Here is a 22,439-nt window from a genome sequence, read left to right on the forward strand (position 1 = left end):
CTTTCAGAGGTAAGATTTCAGGTGAAGAGCCCCCCGGTGAAAGGGACTGATCCAGCAAGCAAAGCAGCCTAAGGCACAGCTTCCATCCAGCCCAGCTCTTGGCTGTGAGCAAGTGTTTGGGGGAATATTCTGAGGTTAGCACAAGCTATGGGAGCCAGTTCACATGCTGGAAGGAGGCCCCTTATTTGTAAGCTAAAGGATGAGACTGCCAGCAGATGTAATGCTGACGAGGGTGTAGCAGCATCTGTAATGCTTCCAGACAGAAATAGCTTCCCTGGTTGACCAAGAATGCAAAACGAGTTCACATCTGACTGCAATGAACTGCGTGGAAGTGCTCTAAAAAGCCTTCTGTAGGAGGGGAAAGATGACAGGGAGAGGAAGTGACTTGCTCCAAGTCAGCCAGTGAGTTGGGGTGGTGACCTGTGCGTCTGTTTTGTTCGTTTTGGAGAGAACTGGGATTGGAAGTGGTTCTGTTTCCAGACTAAAATCCAGCTGAGAGCATTTTGAAGACAGGGATAAGAGACAGAGAGGTCAAGGGATGTGCCCAAGGTTACCCTCACAGGGCAATGGCAAAGCTGGGAATAAAACTAAGAGCCCTGGTGTCTCCAGCTGCTGCCTTTGCTTCTACCATGTGTGAGAGCTGCAAGCCAAAAGGTAATCATAACATCTTACGTGGCTCTGGGAAGGTCGAACTTATGACAATTCTGGATATGGAACATGAGGTCTCCTCCGTTGAGATACTCCATCACAAAGAAGAGATTTTCCTAGAGAATAAAACAAGATGAACATTAGGGGTGGGGAAGGGGGAAATAAAGTTGAAAAAGCACACCCAGAAATCACTCAAAAAGAGGAAGGAAAAGATTACAGCCAAGGTTTTGGAGAGAAAGCAGTTTCTTCTACAAATTCCTCATTTCTGTTCTTTGTTCTCCAAGCCTGTACTCACCCTCTGTGCTTTAATTTGTATAAACAGCATTAGCAAACATTGTGAATCCACTTAATAACCAGTCAGTGCCATTGTTTTTTACCATCAGAGCTCAAGGGTCACTAAAAGGGGATGAGTGACTCTAGAGTGCTTGTTTAATGCAAGGACAGAGGGACAAGTTCACTGGGGGACAAGGCAGAAGCAAAACCCAGGTCTCCTCTGATCCCAGCCCTGGGCATCATCCATCCAGTGAAGTGATCTCAGGCTGGTGTTACCTGCATTCCCACACGTCTTTTATAGGTGAACATGGGTTTGCCCTTTACAAGTTACCAGAGACACTGGCCGAATGAAGCAAGTTTGATTTTAAGCCTGGGAGCTGCTCTGTTAAATAAGGCAGGATTTAACGTGCTAGTGGGAATACTCATGAATAACTCATATTTCTGGAAGCTCATTGGGTGCTTGCATGCCAGAGAAGACTGAGAAAATATCCAGCCCTCCTTCCCAATCACTTGCAACCATCAGCTATTCTACCAGGGCAGTGGAAAACTCGCTTCCTGGTACATAAGAGGGATGGGGGGGATCTCTGAACTGAAAAAAAAGAGCGGAAAATGTCACCTAGGTCTCCCTTCCAGCCCTTGGTGCATGCCATACTGATCCCCTCACTGCCTTCACCACCAGGGAGATATCAGATATTTTTTTTTTTGATTCAAACCAATCACTTTACCTATAAAGCAGGAGCAGCTCCATTCTCTGTATCTGTGCAATGAGCTATGCTCTCAGTCTAAACTTCTATTTCAGTAATCTCAGCTTCTGTGCATAAATCCATGAATAAAATAAATGGATGCCTTATTTTCTCTGTTTATTAAACATCTGAAGTTAGTTATCTCTAGGCTACGCTAAAGTTTATGAATATGCTCCTTTTGTTGCCTAGCACCCATCACAATTTGGAGCAGGGGGGAGAGATCTTTTCATGTGTATTTTTAACAGTTGAAGGAAGATTTTTGTCCATAAAATCCAATGTAAGCATCTCTGGCAGCAAGCCAAGAGCTGGTCATTTAAAACCAAACAAAACAACAACAACAAAACACACAGCATTTGTTCTTTTCAAATAACAGCTGTCTGCTCTAATTTGTGCAATTTCTTTAGCCAGCTCCTTTTAATTACAGTACTCTTATTTAAATGGAAGTCTGGCTGGAAACCCCACCTGTCATCCAAAAAGCACAGGGCCAGAGCTGGTCTCCCAGGGTAAGAATAGACATTTTTTCCAATAAACAACTGGGTGCATATTTTTCATTTTGAAGGTCTGGCATCTGTAGAGGTCTGTTCACAATAAGTCAGCTTAAGGAAGTAAGAAGACCAAATGGAGATGGGCAATTTAGTACAGAAATGCACAAATCTTGGAAACATGAGTTCAGGAGCCAGTTAAAACACTTAACTGATGTTCACTGTGAAGATACACAGGGAGATGATGAGGTTTAGCTAACAACAAACCAGAAGCTGCATGGATCACACTGAGACAGGAGGAACCTCATGGGTCTTCATATGGCCAGATTCAGCTTCAGTGGACTGGGAAGGACAAAACCCTGGGTTTTCCTGGGAGGTTCACTGAGTTTGGCCACATCTTATCGCTCCTCTTTAAGCATAAATTGAAGTCCACACCTAGCAGAGCGAGGAGTTATGCTCTGCTTGCTCATGGATTTGAGCAACCATCTAATGCACGCATTTAATTGAACTGGGGACTCTTATTACATCCTTCTGCCATGATGGGAAAGAAAAAGTGGACAACATCTCAGATTAATTGGCATTCAAAAATCATTATATGAGCTCAGCCTCTGAACTGTCTAAAGATACGAAGCTGAAGACTACAAACCTGATTTGGGCATGATTACTACTGTAGTTCATGGTCTGTAGGGTGCTAGGGATGTTACTTAAATGCTGATGAAAAGAAAGATGGCATAATTCTGAGTTTTTTAATCTGAAATGGGGAGTTCCCCTTTCTTCTTACAAAGGTCCATTGTCTGGCATGGCCTATGGAGAAAAACTGCTTGAGATCAACCTTAAGTACACAGTTATGAGGAGCAAGATGTAATTAAGCAGTGCAAACTGCAATGCACTATTAGAGACAGCTTGCTAAGCCTGAGATCTGTGGAGCCATAGAACAGCTTAAAAATGGGAAGTAGAAAAAACCATGCTTGAAACCACTGAAAATTTAACAGTGTGCTAGAGGGCAAAAAGGATTAGAATGGCACGGAGGACATGTATGTAGACAGGCTGCAACCTACATTTCCTCTTGTCCTGAGAAAGTTTTCTGATGGCTCCTTCTCAAGGAGGGCTCTGAAGTCTGCTAGTGCCTAGAGCAGGTGGGAGAGGGTTGAGAAGGTACGTCTGAAGTTGCAGCTGGGATGGCAAGACTGACAAGAAGATAAGATGCCCGTATCCCCTGTGATGGCCCCAGGTCAGAGGTGCTAAGCAAGAAAACATGAATGCTGTCCCTCAGCGATGAGACCTACAAAGCTCTGAAGGAGCCTTGGGGGGAGTCCCTCCTTCACCCTTGCTGGCTGCCTTGCAGACAGACCATGGACAGCTTGCTGACCCCCTTTGAGAGCATCCTTGGGTAGAAACACTCAAGCTAAACTTCTGGTCACTGTTCCAAACTCATGATAGAACAGAACAAGTCTGCTCTTACAGCAGTTTCGGGCCATCCTTTATAACCACAGAGTTCAAGGTAGAGGAAGGGAATTTCCTACACTCTGCAATGGGTGCTGCCCCAGGATAGTTGGCACTGCCTTGAGGACACCAGTGTGTCAATTCTTCCCTACAAGCAAGTCATCTTCTAGAGACCTTCTCCATTGCTGCAGAGGGAACATGACAAACCCCTCTGTGGGAGGATGAAGTTCTGCTCCTACAGCAGACAGAACTGTACAACACGGTGCCGTCCAACACAGACATATACAAGCACGCATCCTGAACGCAAAATAACACAGTGACCTGTTGAACTCCATCCCACCAGGTGCTGAAAGTCTTGATTACTGCAGGAATTTAATTTCTTGACCTATAAGTCTCTCAGTGCCTGCGCTGAGCTGATCTTTCTGCAGAGCCTCCTGATCTCCCCAGGACGTGGCAGGGAAGGAGTTAAACCAACCTGCTTCTGTTCTGCACGCAACTGTGAGAATGAATAGTCACCATCAGAAACGCTTTCAACTTTATAAACAATGAGTACAAAGCAGGCAGCATTTAAATCGATCTTTTGAAGGTACAGCCTAGAACAGGCTCTAAAAATCCTCAAAGCAGCTGGAAGCCCTCCAGAGCACTTTTCTGTGGGGACTCTCAGATTCTGTTTTCTTTGCATTTGAAAGCACTTGCACACATACAAATATACTATTTAACACCGTTTACTGCAGAGCAAAATTCTTCTTCCCAGGGCTCCCAGGAGGATGAATATTGGAATAATTAATGTTGCAGGACAGTGTAGCATTACCCTTACCCTGTGGATAAGGCTCCTTAGTGCAGACTAAGTGCCCTAACTCCACTGCATGCCTATTGAATTAGGTTGGCCTTTGCAAGAGAAAGGTTTGTCACGATGCAGCTCCTGCAGCTGCTTTTCATCTCACATTTTCCATCAGCTCAGCTCAGCCCTGCTGAGTGGTCTCTCCCCTGCCCTGGGACCCCCCCATGTCTGACTCCAAGGGGTGCTGTGACCTGGGCTCCCATCCCAGCAAGCTGCAGGGAGATGGGGACACCAGAAGAGGTTGTGATGCTGTGCTGCAGAAAAGCAGGTCCTGCTTAGGTTGGATCTCTAGGATTTATTTAAATTGGCAACATCATAGTCATATCCAAAATGCCTATTGAATCCCCAGTCCATGCTGTTCATGAACCGTGCCTGCACATTGGATTGCTAGTTATCACTGGCTACAACCACGCTGAGGAGCACCCTAACAATTCAGTCCTCTGGGTGCTCATCCATGCTTTGGATCTATTTTATTTCATGGGATAAATGACAATCTCTCAGCCCTTCTCCATCACTTCACCCAGTGACTGTTGCTGTCTCATTCACAGCATCCCATCCCGTAGGAAAGCAAGCAATACACAAAGTCCTTGTCGCATCTGCTCCCATGAGGAACAGCTAATTCAGGGTTGCTCCTTGCTAGCAAGTGACCAAGAGAGGTATTGACCTTGCTATTTTCATTGTCTGGATTAGCAATGCCAAATTTATACAAATTAAAGCAACCCCAGGTTTAATTTTGTTCTCTGCTCTAAAGACTTTATTTCTTTTTCTCCCTGTGTAGTATCAGTCTACCTTCTGGAGATGGCAGCATTTCTTTCAGCTGTCAGGTAATTCAGTCCAGTCCCTTGTCTCATGATTTCTTTTTTGTTCTAATCTCTGCACTGCCAGCATTTTTGACTGCACACTAAACTGCTGTTTGGGATGCTTAGTTATACGCGGTCATCTTCTTACTATAAAGCATATGAATATTTTTATATACAGATATAAAGATATATAGGCATACATAAGGGTACAGACATGGCTGGCAATAGCTCCTTTCACTCAAGTTCTGGTATGCCAGCACCCTTCATGGCTCAGAGCAAACAGAGTACATCACTTGCAGTGGTAAATTGAGTCACTGTCAGCCCCGTCTTGCAAGAGAAAGTAGCTTCTCCTGTCAGTATAGGGTGGGAGCTTGGAAAGACACTGATTTTCTCAGTCTGGATACAAATTTCTGTGAAAATTAGGGGGATAAAAAATTTTCCAGACCAAATACTAAGCAAAAAGTAGCAAACTTCATGAAACCCTGAATATTTTGTCAGCTGAAAAATAGGGAGAAAAAATAATATTTTTATTTTAAGAAGTTGATTCTTTTGGGGACAAAGAACTGAGCAGCTATACTGCAGGCTTTTAGAAATCCCAGTCAAAGCTGAATGCTTTTGGGACCAGGAAAACCTCAGAGCTGGGTAACAGAAAGGCAATTAGAATATGTATATTTAATAGATCTATCTTCTATCACCCAAAAGCCTGTATGTGAGCTGGCCCCCTCTTTTCCTTCCCAAGACAATCCACCTGTTCCCTCCATATAGGCTGACACCACCTAGAAGTGTCTTTTAAAGACTTCAGATTTTTGACATTATAATTACAGCTGCTCACATGTACTTTGGCAGAATCTTGTTGAAATCCCAAAGCTCTGCTGAGATGCTGCTATTTCTACTGTACCATGTTGAAATTCTGGCCAGGATCGAACAAGACCTTGCCAGTTTTCCTGCCTGCTTTGCAGGTTGCAAGACGTAAGATCCCCAAAGCCTCCCTAAACTTCCCAGTTTTTCCCCAACTTTTCCATCAACTGGCTAAAATTTGGCTGACGAGACCTGAATCACAAATTTCCAAGATGACTTATGCCCAACATAGGACCAGGAAGGTGGACACTTAGAAACCTTGATCTTTTCTCCTAAATGGCTGAACACCAAAGCTGGGGATGGTTTGTGCATGGTAAAAATCACTGCCTGACCCTGTACTCTCTTCTCTAGCCTTCCTTGTTGGTCAGTGCCAAAATAAAGATGCTGGCTAGAAAGATATCTGGTCTGACCTCACAGGACATCTCATCTTGTGATGAGGACTTTTCAGAGGGTCTGTGGCACAGCCAGGCAATGGGAATGAACATCCAGTGGGTTTTATACACACAAGGGCCAAACCCACATGCTTTGATTCATGTCAGATAATTCAGCCCTGTTTCTTTAATGGCAAGACAAAGAGAGGAGAGAACCAAAATTGCCCTTGGAAAATTTTGCAGGAATTATAATTTTGTCTGACGAGATATTTTGATGAGATCCCCCTGGAAATACTCATGTAAAACACTTCAAAGTCTAAGAATTTGTAAATTAAGACTATGCTCTTTATTTACAATCCTTTTCTCCCTCCTGACAATGTAAGAGATTTTAAAGTCAGTATGAAGTATATTAAAACAACAGAGCATGTGAAAATGTCTCACCACTAGGATTTTGGAAAGTTATAATATACCACTACAGCAGAATAGAAATGTTTCTGTAACATTTGCTTCTAAATTACAACAAAGATTACTTATGTTCTGGGTTGAGATAGTCTTTTATGTTGCTATTTTGTACTACCAGCCAAAAAACCTATGGGTTTAATTTGCATTTAGGTGAAGAGTGTGAATAAAAGCCTGGTCAATGAAGTAAAGAAACAGCTAGAAATGAAAGTGACTTTCAAAAAGGGAAAGACTATTCTTATCACAGAGTGTTAGTGAAATGTAAAAAGAAGAATAAGTTACAAGCACTGGAGTGCTATTCACTGTGTTTAGACATTAACATTTTGGGATATTGCAGAATTATAAACATGCTTTTCCTTCTCTTTAACATAACAGTGTCTCTTTAAATGTAATAAAACAGAACAACTCTCTGAGCTTGCTGTTAAAATTCACACCATATAATTATGTCAGCTGAATATCGGGATGTAAAGATGACTGAAGCAAAGTAAAAGAGTCAAGTTCAAAAACAGATTGGAAAAAAAAAAACAACAAAACAACAACATGTGTTTGAATCTATTCTAATGTAGCAAAACACGACAAGTATTCTGAGTTCTGAAAGCACTGATCATTGAGCCTCCATAGAAATACAAAGGGGCATTAGGTGCCTGGTGCCTACAAAAACCTGTCTGAAAGGCTGTCAAGCTTTATATATTTGAGCATTCACTGATTACCTGGGTTGAGGCCAGGAAGAAATTCAACCTAGAGCTCAGAGAACTGTCAACAGATTATATGACTTTTTTTTTTTTTCCCCTCTGGAGACACGGGGACCGCTGAGGCTCTTGTTTCAGTGTAGGAATTTTCCTGTTTTCACTGTAAAGGACAGCTTCAGTACCCGAAGCAGCTCAGAAATGTTGCAAACCAAAGCACTGGGGATTCAGAAAGTCACTGACACATGCATTTCTGTTTGAAACTACTTATCTGTCCTGTGGAGCCTTCTAAAGAAAAGAAGCTTTTGATATTAAGTCCAGAGAAGGGCCTTAAACAGCATTGCCACGGCTTCTAAAATGATTGCTCTAAAAGATATTACAAATGAACCATGCTCTCCATTGAGCCGTGAAAGACAGTCCATGGCTTGCCACAGCTCTCCTGCTCTGAATGACTCTCACGTGTTGAGCGAGGACCGCTTGGCTTGCAAAGGTCAGAGGAGAAAAACGTAAGCCAGAAATCAATCATAGCCCAGAGCAGCATTGGCCTGGACAGACACCTTCCACCTTCTGTGTTTGTGAACTTGAGGGCAAAATGGCGAGATCCAATATTTTTAATGTGGCAGCGTTGACTTGGGGTGAGATGGATGTAGATTCTTTCTATATGTCAAGAGGGCAATGCTGTGACACTGTCCAGGAGAGAGAGCAGGAAAAGATCACTTGGGAAAAGAGCACTTGTCACCCATGAATTTTTCAGGCACTCATTGCTTTTCCATCCTGAAGATTTTCCTTGACTCAGCCCCATCTCAGCCCTCCCCAAACAGTCAGAAAATCCCACCTGGCTCCTGGCTTAACCCCATTGGGTCTGTCATTTTCTTGCTGTGGTCTCACGAGGCAAATGGACTTTTGCATGTGTGCTTAACAAAAAACAGAGCTGCAGGCTGCCCATTCTACATCCAGCCCTAACCTGTCCTCCGGAACAGGGTTGCACCAAGCTGGATGGCAGACAATAGGGCTCAGTTGCTGCATGTAAGGGTTGTTCATCAGCCACTGGTATCAGCCAGCCACCCCTTGGGCACCTGGAGTGCCCACCAGCCCAAGCAGTTCTCCCTGAAGTATAATTCCCTCATAAAGCTGTGATAGTGGTGAGTATTTTGTATTTTTAATTAAGTCTTGATTTTCTTTGCTTTGTTGGGTAATTTAATTTTTCCACTAAAAGCTAGGGAAAAAAAAAAAAAAAAGAATTAATTCCTTTCCTCTCCAGGCAAGGATCAATTCCCAGGACCTGCTGTCCTCTTCACCAACAGCCCCGGTAGGGTTAAACACAAATGCCTGGCCTCGGTGTCACACCCCTTACGGCATTTCCCAGACATTCCCTGTTATAAATTTAATCTGTCTTTAAACAGGTGCCTCATCTCTTGGGCAACTGGCGTATATGGCAGAGGTTATATTTCTCCTGACCCTGCAGAAGCAGCGAGCTGCTTGCTGAGCAGGTCCTAACCTCACACCCAGCAGTAATTTGTGTCACTAAATCCTGGTGCTGAGCGAGAGCTGGGAGCACCCTAGCAAAATCCTGAAAAAGCAGCCTTGTGAGAGTGATGTTGCTCTGAATTTGAGCTCTGGGATAGCAAATGTCTATCAGGAGTTGTTCTGGTAGCTTACACAGGCAAACAGTCTCTCAGATTTCCTTCCATTATTATTTTTTCCTATTCCAATGTGTGTGCTTCAGCACTAAGATGATTGGCTGTGTCTGTAGAAAAGGCTCTGGAAAGATAATCAGTTTGTGGTTCGTTGTAATTTAGGGCCAGATTTATACATTATTCAAATGCTACTTCAATTTTGGTTTGGAGTATTAAGAGGGATTTCAGGTGAAGATGCTGTGTGCTGCCTCTCTGAACTGCAGCCTTCATCACCAGTGGTCCTGGATGAAGTAGGAAGCGTCTGATGTAATTTAACAGTAACTGAGGTCAAAGAAGAGTCCCAAAGTGAGTGGTAGCATGTTTATTCTCTATAACCAGAGCTTCTTGAGCTAGTTCTGATCCACACGAATCACTGCAGCATAATGGTTCTGCCTCATGGTCCAAGAGGTTCAGATAACACCAGTGTGGGCACATCTGTACCCTGGCTGTACATGTGGCCTTTGCACATCCTTGGCCAGGGTACCAGAATGCAGATGTTAATAGTTTGTCTCTGCATAGCAGCTTCAGTGAGTCTTGGATGCCATAATTCCCAAAAGTCCTCCCCTCCAGGTTAATATAGGGAAGGTAGACAAAATTTCTGGGGCCACTTCCTGAGCTCATTCCTCCTGGAGCCACTTCTTCTTCCTTCTGAAGATCCCTTCCCTTAGCACCGCTTCATGTCCAAGCTATTTCCTAACATCTAGCAGATTAAGCACTTCACCAAATTTCCCTATCTTAGCCAGGCATCATGGAGGAAGGTGACAAATCCTTGTCTTACCTTGGTCTGGAACGTACAGAAGACATGAGTCAGGAACGGGTGCTCCCAAGCTAAGGAGAGGACTCTCTTCTCCACCATTGTGCATTCAACATCATCATCCATCAGCACCACATCCTTCTTCAGGGCTTTCACGGCAAAATACTGGTCTGTGCTCTTCAGCTCAGCAAGAAACACCTAGGATGGAAACAGCTGCTCAGAAAGACCAACATTCTTCTCTCTTAGCTGGCAACACAGCCATGGGAGCTGAGTGAGATGGGTTGAAATGCAGCATTGAGAAGAAAATTTTGCATGGGTAAACATCTCTGAGGGATTCATGAGGGAAGACCTTAAAAAGGTTGATATTTAAGTCTGGATTCTGCTATTAAGACTGTGTGGTCTTTGACCTTCTTCTCCATATCCAGAACAGTTTTATGAAGTTGGACTCTGGGGAAGAACGAGTAGGTCTGGGTAATTACAAGAGCATGGGCTACATGCTCATGTGGACAGGACTTGTCAGAAAGCTGAGCACTTCTGACAACAGAAACCAACTTTATGCAAATGCTCATGAGATACATTTCCTGTTTTCTGACTTTAAATAACAAATCATAAAATATTGCTTTGTCAACATGTGAAATGCAAATACCCTGCACCAGATCCTCAGTAGGTGTAAACCGGTGTCCACCAGTAATAGTTCCTCCCTGTTAGCAGGAAGTCTGAACAGAAAAAACGGGCCCCCGTGCTTCTGCAGGACTTCTCTGAGAAGAGCAAAACACACCACAGAGGAGACATCACTCTGCCTGTTTTCTGTGGGCAGGGAAACTGAGAGGTGAAGCAGAAGGAAAGGCATTTCTAGAGGCCACAAATCAAGACAGACTCTGCTGGAAGGCAGTACCAGTCCTGACCTTGATGCTAACAGCCTGTCAACAGTGTTTCCCATAGACTGAATAAATATCTAAGATTCATCAGAGAGACCTTTGAAATTCTCTACCAGACACTATTTACTGAACAGGCTCAGATGTTTTTTAACCCTGACAAAAATTTTATTTACCTTTTTGGCTACTGTTATATTTCATTTTGCTGCAGTAGACAGAGCCTAGAGCCTCCCTCTGTCTCTGCAGTGAATGACCAGAAATGCTAACAGTGCAGGTGCTGCAGGGACCCTTTTAAACTTTCTTGCTGTGCAGGGCTCTGCTCTCCCAAGCAAACTGGGGAGCACAATACATGTGTGACTCGTGCTGTGACTTCCAAGGCACAGGTAGGCAATGTTAGACTTGATGCAGAGGGTGATTTCTCTTGGGTATGCCCCTCAACCTCCCCAGGTCCATGCAGAACTGGAGAGATCCCTCAGGCGTGGAGATCTGCACACCCCGTCTCCTCTATGAGGAAGTGAATCTCACTCCAAATAGATCAGAGCACCGGGAGCGATACCTACACAGGAAACTTGTGGGTGAGGTTTGTTGCAAAAAGGCATGAACTAGCCCATCCTCTCCACACCCACATGGCGCATACCAGAGAAACGCAGATGCTTACAAGGCTGGAGAGTCCATGTTAGCACAGGGGCCTGAAGCAAGGTGCAGAATCTGCTTCTGTGGAGATGTTCAGGACTCAACTAATCAAGCTCCTGAGTAAGCTCATCTGAGGAGACCTGTTTTGGGCAGGGGGCTGGACTAGATGACCTACAGAGGTCTTTTCCTTCCAATGTAAATGCTTCTATCACATCTATGTTCTTGAGTCCAGGTTAGTTCGGGCTGTGGAATTTGGGGTATTGTGACTTAGCTCTAATTCAGATGTCTCAGCTCTGCTTCACATGCAAAATGTAGACATGCCAAGTGTTTTCAAGTATGGAAAGCCAACACAGCAAATATCTCCCCAGTTTAAGAACTGGCTGCAGCAGTTGCTCCAACTCATCAGGCAAAAAGCAGGCCTTCTTTAAGGCAGCTTTCACCTTGGAAAGGTTTGGGATTTGAGCAATGTGATACATAACAATTCTTTTTCTCCTTATCGTATGTGAAAACACAATGGAGAGTTCCTCTGAAATTATTTCACGCAGCTCTGCGCTGGCACTGAATAACATGAGTCCCCTTCCAGGGGACATCTGCAAGAAGGAGGAACAATCCACCATTCATCAAGATTAATGAAACTACTGAAAACAGGTGGCTCTTGTTTCAAAAGCACACATTCTTGGCTGTTGAGAAATTTGCATTATGCTCCAGCACATATCAGAGCTGGGAAAGGGAAATCAGTGTTCCCAGCTGGGACCTGCTGCTCTGGGGAAGGGAGGTGATCCCCACTCACCTTTCTGGCTCATGCTTCTGCCTCCCACCAAGGTTACTTGGCTAAACTGGTGGGATTAGCTGCATGAGGGAGGACAGCAAAAAGACTTTTCTCACCATCTCTCTGTGGATGCCCAGGGCCTAACAACCTGCATGGAAGGAGTCATTTCTCTCCTCTTCTATCATGGGTGCTCATGAGAGAGCAACTAATAGGGCAGAGGAACAGGTGAGGAGAAGACTGGGTTCAAGACTCAGCCATGCTGGAACAAGAGTTCTTTAAGGGCATAGAGATGTTTGTTTTTCCCTAAGTGGCCTTGAAACCTCATGTAATTTAGTGTCATAACAAGCAATATGCACACCTGCGCAGTGGCTTTGCAGTCTCCTAATGCTTACCTTGCCAAAACTGCCCTTCCCCAGCATTTTGTGCAGGACAAAATCTTCAATGGTTAGTTTTAGCTGCACTTGGTCCTCTTGCTGTACCTGACGCTGCTCTCCTCCCAGGTCTGATTCTGTTAGAGTCTCTCCCTTCCCTGTGCCTTCCACTGGAGTCTCCCAGGAGATGCCCTGTGGCTCTGCAACACACATCAAAGCATTCAAATAAACCCCTGGAAGTAAGGAGAAAATCCCCAGAATACTTACAAGGTGTTTTGAATAGAATTTTAAAAAGTTCTTTTCAAACACATGGAAATGTGGTGGCCATGTCAGGTGAGTAGATTGTCTCTGCTCTCACATTGCCTTCTCTCCAGAGGAAATTTTACTCCAGTGTAACTGCACCTTCTTCAGTGGCATTACCGCCACTTTACAAACTTCTTCATCCGTCTGTCTGCTTCATAGCAGCAAAATATGACCAAATCCTTCATTTCTAGCAGCCTGTGTTCTTCATTCCTTCTTGCTGGTTGCTGGTATGATGGGGTTATGATTTCTTCTAAGACCTCTTCAAGGCCCTTGGCAAAATTAGCATGTGAAACAGATGGGAGGGACAGCATCTTCGTATTGGGTCCCTGCTCTGGTTGTGATGTTCTGATCAAATGCTCCAGCTGTTCTGGAGTGGAATTACTGAGTTTCTTCAATACTCCATTCACTTGGATGTACGTGAACTTCTAAAAGGGCCTGTCCCTTACTGGATTTATCCCACACACTCAAATGCACGCTTGTACTGTCCTAAATCACTGACCAGCAAGAACACTTCTCATCAGACAAACAGACTTATATGTAAACCAGATGTGAATCCATTTGGGCTTTACTATTCACATCAACATAATCAGTTCTACTTACAACTCACAGAAAATAAGAATAGATGGGGACATCATTAATTTTCTCTCAGGGGTCTAACAGCATATATGGTACCAAAACCAGCCTCTGAGTCTCGATAGCCTGGATCAAACCCAGAGCGCTTGTGTAATGTAGCTCTGACATGCTTTAGCCTGTGCCATCTGGCTTTTTCTCTAGTTTCTGTTTCTGAGTGGTTTCAGGATATTAACTCCACATAGGGCAGCACTGAGAAAGACAATGATGGTGAGCTTGAGCTTTGTTTAGGGATAGAGCTAAAGACCTACTGTCTTAGTCCTTCTTTGTTTTAAGTATTGATTCACCTGTGCTTTTCTTTTTTTTCCTCCCCTTTCTGGTATTTTAAAGCTTGTGGGAGTCTGCAAAAACATTGTGTCAGTACCATCATAGGTCTGATGCACTTTCAGTATGGTGCTTGGAGGGGCACCATAAACCATGAATCTGGTCCTGAAAAGACCTTCTATGTGGGACACATAGGTCTTATGAAAGAATCGTGACGTTCCTGATCCTAAAATCCAGAGTTCTCTGACCTGAGCATAAAGCAGACAAACAAGAGATCTTCCCAGGAAGGTAATTTTCCTTGGGTGAATGAAGTGGGGATCTGTCAATGTTTTTCAAAGGGACTGGACATCAACCTCTAACCACAAATCAGAAATCAGAAAGAGAATTAGCCATGGTGATCAGAATGTCTCCCAACCTCCTGTTTCAAGCTGGAATTTTCTTTAAATTTCTCATATATTATGGTCTATGAGTCCCAGGAGAAGAATAAAAACATTATTGCCAGTGGAGGTAAGAGTTATGCTGAAGTACTGGATCAGAGAGTTTAGGGACTAGCTGGATGATTAGTGGTTGGTGTCTTATATTGCTAGAGGCTGTGAAGGCACAGGGAAAGTTATATTGCTAGAGGCTGTGAAGGCACAGGGAAAGTGCAGGTTTACAGAGAAGAAAGGAACCAGGCTGACATCTAGGGTCTCCGCCTAGCCTAAGTGACTTGGAAAGAGCTGAAGATATCCAGGGATGAGGAAGGATACGTCTTGCTCTAGGTAGGAAAGATGCATGAAAGATTCATTGGCTAATACTTTCTCTACCCTTGCAACTCCCACCAAACTGTGTACGGTAGGAAGAAAAAAAAAAGTCTGCTGTACCATACCACTAGGGGAAACTACCTTTTTTTCCTGTTGTAGATGTTGGAATTGCCTGAAGAGGTGTTATATCCTTTACAAGAACTGGGAGGCCGATTTCGAGAGGTCCATCTCTGGAGATCTGTTCTGTGTCACGCTGAGATCGAGCCTGGATTACAGAAAACAGAAAATGACTTTTAAGCCAAATGTTATGTTCTGAGCTTATGGACACTGTTGTTTCTTGACTGTGACTGTCACACAAGCCAAAATAAGGAAGAGGTCTTTGTTTATGAAAGGAGCATAACTGTACCCAATGTTTCGGGGTTTGATGACCTAGAGGACCCACAACCTTCAGCAAGGCTTCTTATGTGTCTGTGTGTGTTACCAGGTGTTTGTACTGCCAATAGAGATACCCTATTCTGCACAGGGGTCTGTGTCCCTGGCTATCCTCACAAAGGACATTTTCATTAACATCTTCCTTCCTAATAGTTCTCTTTGAAGGGGAACCTGGAAAAACACTGTAGGCAGGATCGTACTGCAGTCTTATCTCTGCACACTGCCTGGATGTCATTTTAAGGAACTCCTGTTCTTCATGTTGCAGAGGGTAAGAGTTCATCTGGATTCAAGTGTAATGAGACAAAAGCATGAAAGAGAAATCAAATGAGGGCTATTAAAACCCTAAGACCCCATCTACAGCTCAGGAAGTTCCCATGGCCTAAATTTTTGGAGATAAGAAGAATACTTGGGGGGAAGTATCTAGCGTTTGCCCTCTTCACCTTTCAATGGTGACTCAAAGATAACTGTACGTAGTTCAAGGAGCTGCAGACAGCCAGCAGATAGGAAATGGAGAAGTAAAAGCAGAAAAAATTCCTCTTTGAAGGTTTGGCAACACCACCTATTGAATAAAGGTGAGCTGTATGCAGAGTTAAACCTTGTAGGCAGACTCAGGAAGTTACAGATGGAAAAACACCTGCTGTGTGTATGAAGATTTTGCCTTGGTATACTGGAAGAACCTAAATATGCAGGACTGTGAATCTACAGATTTTGTCCTCCTCTGAGGCTATTCAAGAGCTGAGAGGCATCCTAACAATCCTGATTTGGAACTAGAATCTTCTCTAGAAGTTTGGGGCTTGTGACAGTCTATTTTTCCTTCTTTTAAGTCAATTTGCTGTGTTCACTCAGTGTTATTTACATGATAGTATTATCTAGATCCTCTCTTCAAGGTCCAGGTCTCTTCAGGAGAGTTCCTGCTCTGGTGAGTTTCACAACAAACAGGTCAGAGAGACACAGGAGAAACTGCTGAGTGACAACCGCGGAGCAAGGTCATGACACCAAAGGATCCAAACCAAGTTCCTCTCCCTGTTTCTCGGACCCTGTTACACAACTTAAGCTACAAACATGATGTAACTACAGCTGTACTGAATCAGAGAGTCCATCCAGGTCATGTCCTCTCTGAGACAGGCATCAAGCAGACACCCTGTAAAGATGTAAGGAGAGTGTAAGCATGCCAGGCCAGCTCCTCAAATGATTCTCCCTATCTCCAGAGATATGTGTCTCACAGAATTCCTGATTCAAAGACAATGCTTTTCCATTAACATAATTAATTAGCTTGTCTTCTATGAAGAGAAGCTGAGAGAGTTGGGTTTGTTCAGCCTGGAGAAGAGAAGGCTCCGGGGAGAGCTCCCAGCGGGCTGCCAGGGCCTGAAGGGGCTGCAGGGGAGCTGGAGAGGAACTCTGTGTCAGGGGTGTAGGGATAGGACAGGGGGAAATGGCTTTAAACTAAAAGAGGGTAGATTTAGACAAGGTATCAGGAGGAAATTCTTCACTCAGAGCATGGTGAGGCTCTGTCCCAGGCTGCCCTGAGGAGCTGTGGCTGCCCCATCCCTGACAGTGCCCAAGGCCAGGCTGGACGGGGCTGGGGGCAGCCTGGGCTAGTGGGAGGTGTCCCTGCCCATGGGGACCCATTTTCCACTCTCTGTTTTGAACTAGCTACCCACAGTGCTCCACTCAATGCCTTTATTTCTTGTACTGAGACAAATATTGAACAACTGATCCTCCATTCTGCAGGTCACTCATGGATTGAAGTACATACCTGTTGGGTGCTCTCTATCATTGCCAGAGCTTCAGCCATTAGTTTCTGGTTAACTCCGCAAAGGTTTGCTACTTTTGTCTGGCACTTGTGATGGACGTTCATGTCACATGCTGAAAGAAAGAACAGAGGTGTCAGGACAACAGAAGGTTTCTGGGCTATAAAGAATTTAAGTTCAGATTGGGAAGGAATGTGCTTTGGCCAAAGGCAAAGACCAACCACATAAACACCTCAAAGCCTGGGCTCCACAGCATCACTTATGTCTCATTAGACTGCACTCATGTTGCTTTTTGGTTAGTCTCCAGAGATGCGGGGACTTTTGTAATTATTTCTGGGCATTTCCACATACATCAGCCTTGGCAACTACAGACTACCAAAACTCTACAATGCATTTCTGCTGAGAGATATCTGTGGTCACAGAACAGGATCTCCCTGTTGGCATAGGATCATGAAGGGGAAGTGTCTTGGGTCTGTCTGATAGTGAAAAAGGCATATTAGAAGTTGATTCTAGGAGTGAGTTTGGAAGATCAGAGGTGGGCACTGATATATTCCATTGTCTCTCTAGGAAGTCACTCTTCAGCCTCGTGGATCACATATCCTTCTATAGATCCTCCTTGAAGTATGGTCCTCTTGACCACACCTTCGCCATCCCTGACACCATCTCATCCAGGTTTCAGAGAGAAATATGAGAAATGAGATTTCACTCTTCAGATTGCAGCTCTCTTAAGACAACAGCCTGTTCCCATGCTCAGGCCATGCCATATACACCAGGGACTCACCATCACACTTCAGCCCTTGCCGTGCAAGGCCCCAGAGCAGCGTGCCACAGTGCTCACAGAACGTTGGGCTCTTGTAGTTGTAGACTTTGAAGCGGTGAGGCACGTCAATCTTGAACCTCTCCTTGTGGAACTGTAACAGAAAAGCCATGTTGGCAATTCACTTCTCTCTGCCTCAGCTCAGCATGAAAAATCAACAGCCCCCAACCTTGTGCCAAAGAAGGTGGGGTATGTACTGCTGCTTTATTCTTGGGTATAATCATCAAGAAGAAACTCTAACATTCAGATATACAAAGCCAAATTTTGATACGTAATATCTGTGCAATTCATTGGAAGTTGGGTAATTTAATCCTTGGGCTTGATTTATCTGATCAGGTAGCTGTCTGCATCTCAGCTATTCGCCCAGCCTCACTAATGCACAATGGAAAAACAGGGAATTCAAAAAAATATTCATCTCATCCTGAAAATGGATGTCTACATTTGTTGCCATGAATCACTCCTTAGAAAAGCCTATTTTTCTTCTTTTGGAATATAGGGACTTAAATGTGATGACAAAGCTGGATACATTTACACTGGAGGTGTCAGAAGACAGGTGAGATGATTCTCATCTCTAAAGACTTTAAAAAGATAACAGGTACCAGGGACTGGAGAAAAACATAAGCTGTAGAACACAATTAAGAAAAAGGTAATATCAAGAGCATAAACTCTACTTTTGCCCACCAAAAAAGAAGTTTTATTATGAACTGATAAAAGAAAAATAAAATAAATAATATTGGAGATTTTAGATCTTCCGTTAATGGTTTGGAAATCTCAGATGACACAGACTGGGATGTTAAAGTACTGCTCTGAAAATTCAGTATGACATCCTGCTTAACACTGGATAGTGAAGAATTTCCTCTAGTAATTCTCCACCTCATGTCCATGGCTTTTCCCTGAGCTATACTTCATAAATTAGGAAAACGTCAGTCCTGATTCAGTGACTGCTTATTCAGTGGCAGATTCAAGTAAATCACAAGTAGGAGGTAATGAAACCACTGGGCATACAAAAAACAAAGGATGTAGATCAGATCACACAGATTTTAGTTCAGTAGCATGCTTTGCTTCGTATGAAGTTCTTTTACAGCAATGCAGGAGAGATATGAATGACACTCAAGTGTTTTAAAAGCAACCAAATAATAACACATACCATTGTTTCTCTGCTATTGACTGCTGATCCTGTACACTTGGCTATTACTTTATCAATGCACTTCTTATGAATGGCAGCATTACATTCTGAAAGAACAAGTGTGTCATGGCATTCATGAAAAAAACCCTTAAGAAAAGACCAGGTAAATAATGATAGTAACAAAAAAACAAAACAAGGAAAAAAACCACAAAACAACAACAACGAAAAACAAGCACAAAAACTTACGTCTGCATTGATAGCCTTGTTTATTCAGACCCCTGAAATAAACAGAGAAATGGTTAATTCTGAATTTTCTGAAATTTCCGAATTGCCTCTACATTTGAAAGAAAAGCAACACTTACGAAAGATACAGAATAAAACAGTCTTGATTTTATCCATCTTTACAGAGTTTCTCTAATCTAACTGTCTTCATCCACTCTAACTGCTGGAAACTGGTTTTCACAGCCCTTCCAGTCCATAGTTACATATTGAATTTTGCCATATCTAAATGGCAAACTAGGCTGATTAGAAACGTCCATGCATTTGGCCAAAGAAAAAAGTATTTGTAACAATAATACACTAAAAATGAAAGGAATTTTCACAGCTGGAATTACAACTGTGAACCACATCCTTGAAGTGATGCAATAACTCCTACATGCAGGATGTCAAGCCTCCAGTCCTGCTGACAGCAGGAACACAGATATTCACTAAAGAAGCAGAGCTGCTCCTTCAAGTTGAAAGGGGAAAATGTGCACAGATCTATTTTCATTTACCAGACAAACTCATGACAGACGGAGCAGAAGGTAGGTTGTGGAAAGAAGGTGGCTGTGAACTCGTGACACTTGACATTATGGATTTTGGCCTGTTTGATGGCTCCCCTGCGCTGATGCAAGGAGAAAAAGCCTTCAGTCTCACAGTCAGCTAGGTCCTTTGCATCTGAAAGGAAGCAGAAGATGTGTTATGGTACACTGTCCTGGTCAGGCACCTTGAGAAATTGCAGTTGCCAAAAATACTAACTGACTGAAGCTGATGATTCACTCATGGGAATGAATATTTTAAGGAAATACTGCTTTCTGAAAACTACACAACACTTGTTTGGATGTTTTTATCTACCATTCCTACAGGGACACTAAAATGACTTCAAACTGAGGATTTTAAGCTCCCTTGAATATTCGTAATGCTATTTTGAAATATAGACCAGAAATTTCCCAAGGAGAGGTAATTTGCAGCTAAATATTACATTTGAACTTTATATAGCACTGAAGAACAATAAAAAAGATAAATTACGTAAGAATATCTATTTATAAATGCACACACATGCATAGATAGATGGATAGATACGTGGATACTGAACTGAAACATGGGTATTTAACTGAATCTTTAATGTGTGCGTGTATATGGTTGTGAGTAAACATTTATGTATGCTCTTATGATATTCTTTTTGTTGCTGTTATTTTTCCATGCCAACAGTTGCTTTGCTGTTTCCTGTGTGCATGTCATTATTCACAGTTCACATTTAAACTTCTAAGAACAGAAAACACACCAACTCTGGCTACTCATGCATATATGCATGTGCACTTAAGTACATGCTCATGTCTACAAATCTTGATATGCACACAACATCTAACTCTCAATTTCTGTCTTGATTTAGTCATGCATTACACAGCAAATTACTTAGATATTCTGTGGAAACTGCCCTCCTGACTGATCTGGTGATGATCCTGCTATTTGTAATACAAACGCTACTTGCATTTTCTATGCTTTGGACTCTCTAGTGCTTTATAACACACAAAGAGGAAACAAGAATCTATTCTATTTTAAAGTTGGGAATGGATGAGGAGAATATTGGTATACACATTCTATTAGCTGCTTTCACTACTTCTGTGATTCTGGAAATAAAAGGTCCTTGTAGATATCTACAACCTACAGCTTCATCCCACATCCATGAAAGACTGTAAGAACTTTAGCATCAAAGGCAGGAGACCATGACTGACCATTTTGATTGCAACCCATTTCTTTCAGCAAAGCAAATACATTTCCCATGGACATTGAGCTCAGCAGATGAGATCCAGTTCTCAGTGAAGACACCTAAACAAAAGTGTGTCCTGTGCAGGGTGACTAAGGCCCTGCTACGTCCCTGGAGGTCCAGTTGGTGCAGGCAATGGAGCCTAGCAAATGACTCAGCTCACCATGCAGCAGGCACCTGCATCTGATCCGTTGAATCATTCTCTAGGTTCTTTTCCTGTTTTGCCTAGATTGCTCTTGTTCTTAGGCACCCAACTCACATGTATTTACGTGTTGTCAGCTGTAAAGCGTAACCCATCCTTTATGACTGCACTATCATGCACACCATGGTACATGTTGTATGTATACATACATGTACAATGATTTCAGAGGGAGCAGGCTCCTTATGTATCTATTCCATCTTACTTTGTATAATAAGAAAAACATACTGTTTCAGTGACAAAACTACCAAAAATTTGCCTTGCAAATCACAGATGAACAGTCAGTCTTCATCCCTACCATGCGATAGTAATTGCTTTTCTGTGGTGTTCATTTCAAAACATTATGATAGTTCCTATGAATAAATCAGTAATAAAGTATGCTCTGCTTTCAGTGAAGACACCACATCTGCCCCACGTAACCAGAAATCACATCTATCAATTAGCAAATAAAATCACTTGCCACTGATTTCCAGGAAGTATCTTGCATTCATCAGCATTCGCCCTTGAGGTTTCAGTTCTAGCTGGTTGTGATAAGTGAAAAAAAAAGAAAAAAAGAAAAAAAGAAAAAAAAAAGACAAGTGTGATCATTAAACAGACATTCAAAGAAACAACTATCACTTCAGATGGCTCAAGCTACCTCCATTTCCCAGTGGGAACTGATGAATGTCAATGAATTCTAATAGTTGAGTTGTTCATACTGATGTGGGGGTATATGGTGAGTGGGGAACAACTGTAGATTCTCTTATCAAACCTCTTATCAAACTCTCAGAGCTGCATGACTGAACAGATAAAAGTGACAGCAGGTCAGGACCAGCACATGTATAGAGAAAACTTGTCATTCCCAGTGGATTATACGAATAGGAAGTCCTCTAAAAATCCAGCCAGCTTCAGACAGGTGCTAAAAGAACACTGAAACCTCTGAAATCTTTAGAAACTTGCATCTGCAATTCTAACTTTCATTGGTCAATGTGAGTGATACTACAAACTTTCTCAGGTATTTTTTAGGTCTTCCTACTGGACCCACATATCCAAACCTTCATCCATATGTGCCTTTTTAAAATCTGGGTCCACTTGTCTAGGAAGCAGTAATTCAAGGATTTCGTCAGGCTGAAAACTACAGCAGTGTCTTTCCCACCCACCTCCAGCACAGTCTGAGCTGGGCTACCTCTCTATGCTCCAGGTGAAGCAGTGACATTGTACAGAAAGGTGAGAAAAACGTTTTTCATTCCCATCCTGATCTTTGACGGATGGGATATCTGGGACCAACCTCCTTAGGTCATAACTTGTATCTGGGATTGAGTGAAGACCTCAGGAGATGCTCCCAGGCTAGAAAAAAACAGGACTGTAGTCTCACAACTTTATTTGGTCTCAGATTAGTTACTCTTGCTACGAGCAAGCAGTACTCCGCCTGTGTGCCCCCTCTCCTCTTCACCACACTCCTGCTTCACAAACCTTTGAAGCCTTGG

The 22,439-nt window shown here is 43.1% G+C and overlaps 1 protein-coding gene across 5 annotated transcripts in view; it reads right to left on the reverse strand.

Annotated features, from left to right (window-relative positions):
• Positions 1–22,439, reverse strand: part of PRKCQ (protein kinase C theta) — a 61,146-nt gene that overhangs the window by 12,198 nt on the left and 26,509 nt on the right. For all 5 annotated transcript variants that reach the window (XM_083820188.1, XM_083820186.1, XM_083820187.1 and 2 more), the window contains 10 exons: positions 21,434–21,494; positions 19,522–19,684; positions 18,995–19,026; positions 18,770–18,855; positions 17,587–17,716; positions 16,811–16,920; positions 14,764–14,887; positions 12,704–12,882; positions 10,059–10,232; positions 673–764 (listed from right to left, as the gene is read on the reverse strand). In XM_083820188.1, the coding sequence (XP_083676314.1) occupies positions 673–764; positions 10,059–10,232; positions 12,704–12,882; positions 14,764–14,887; positions 16,811–16,920; positions 17,587–17,716; positions 18,770–18,855; positions 18,995–19,026; positions 19,522–19,684; positions 21,434–21,494 (1,151 nt within the window). The remainder of the gene's footprint in view (positions 1–672; positions 765–10,058; positions 10,233–12,703; positions 12,883–14,763; positions 14,888–16,810; positions 16,921–17,586; positions 17,717–18,769; positions 18,856–18,994; positions 19,027–19,521; positions 19,685–21,433; positions 21,495–22,439) is intronic.

Source organism: Anser anser (genome assembly GCF_964211835.1).
Source record: "Anser anser genome assembly, chromosome: 1".
In the NCBI taxonomy this organism is placed as follows: domain Eukaryota; kingdom Metazoa; phylum Chordata; class Aves; order Anseriformes; family Anatidae; genus Anser; species Anser anser.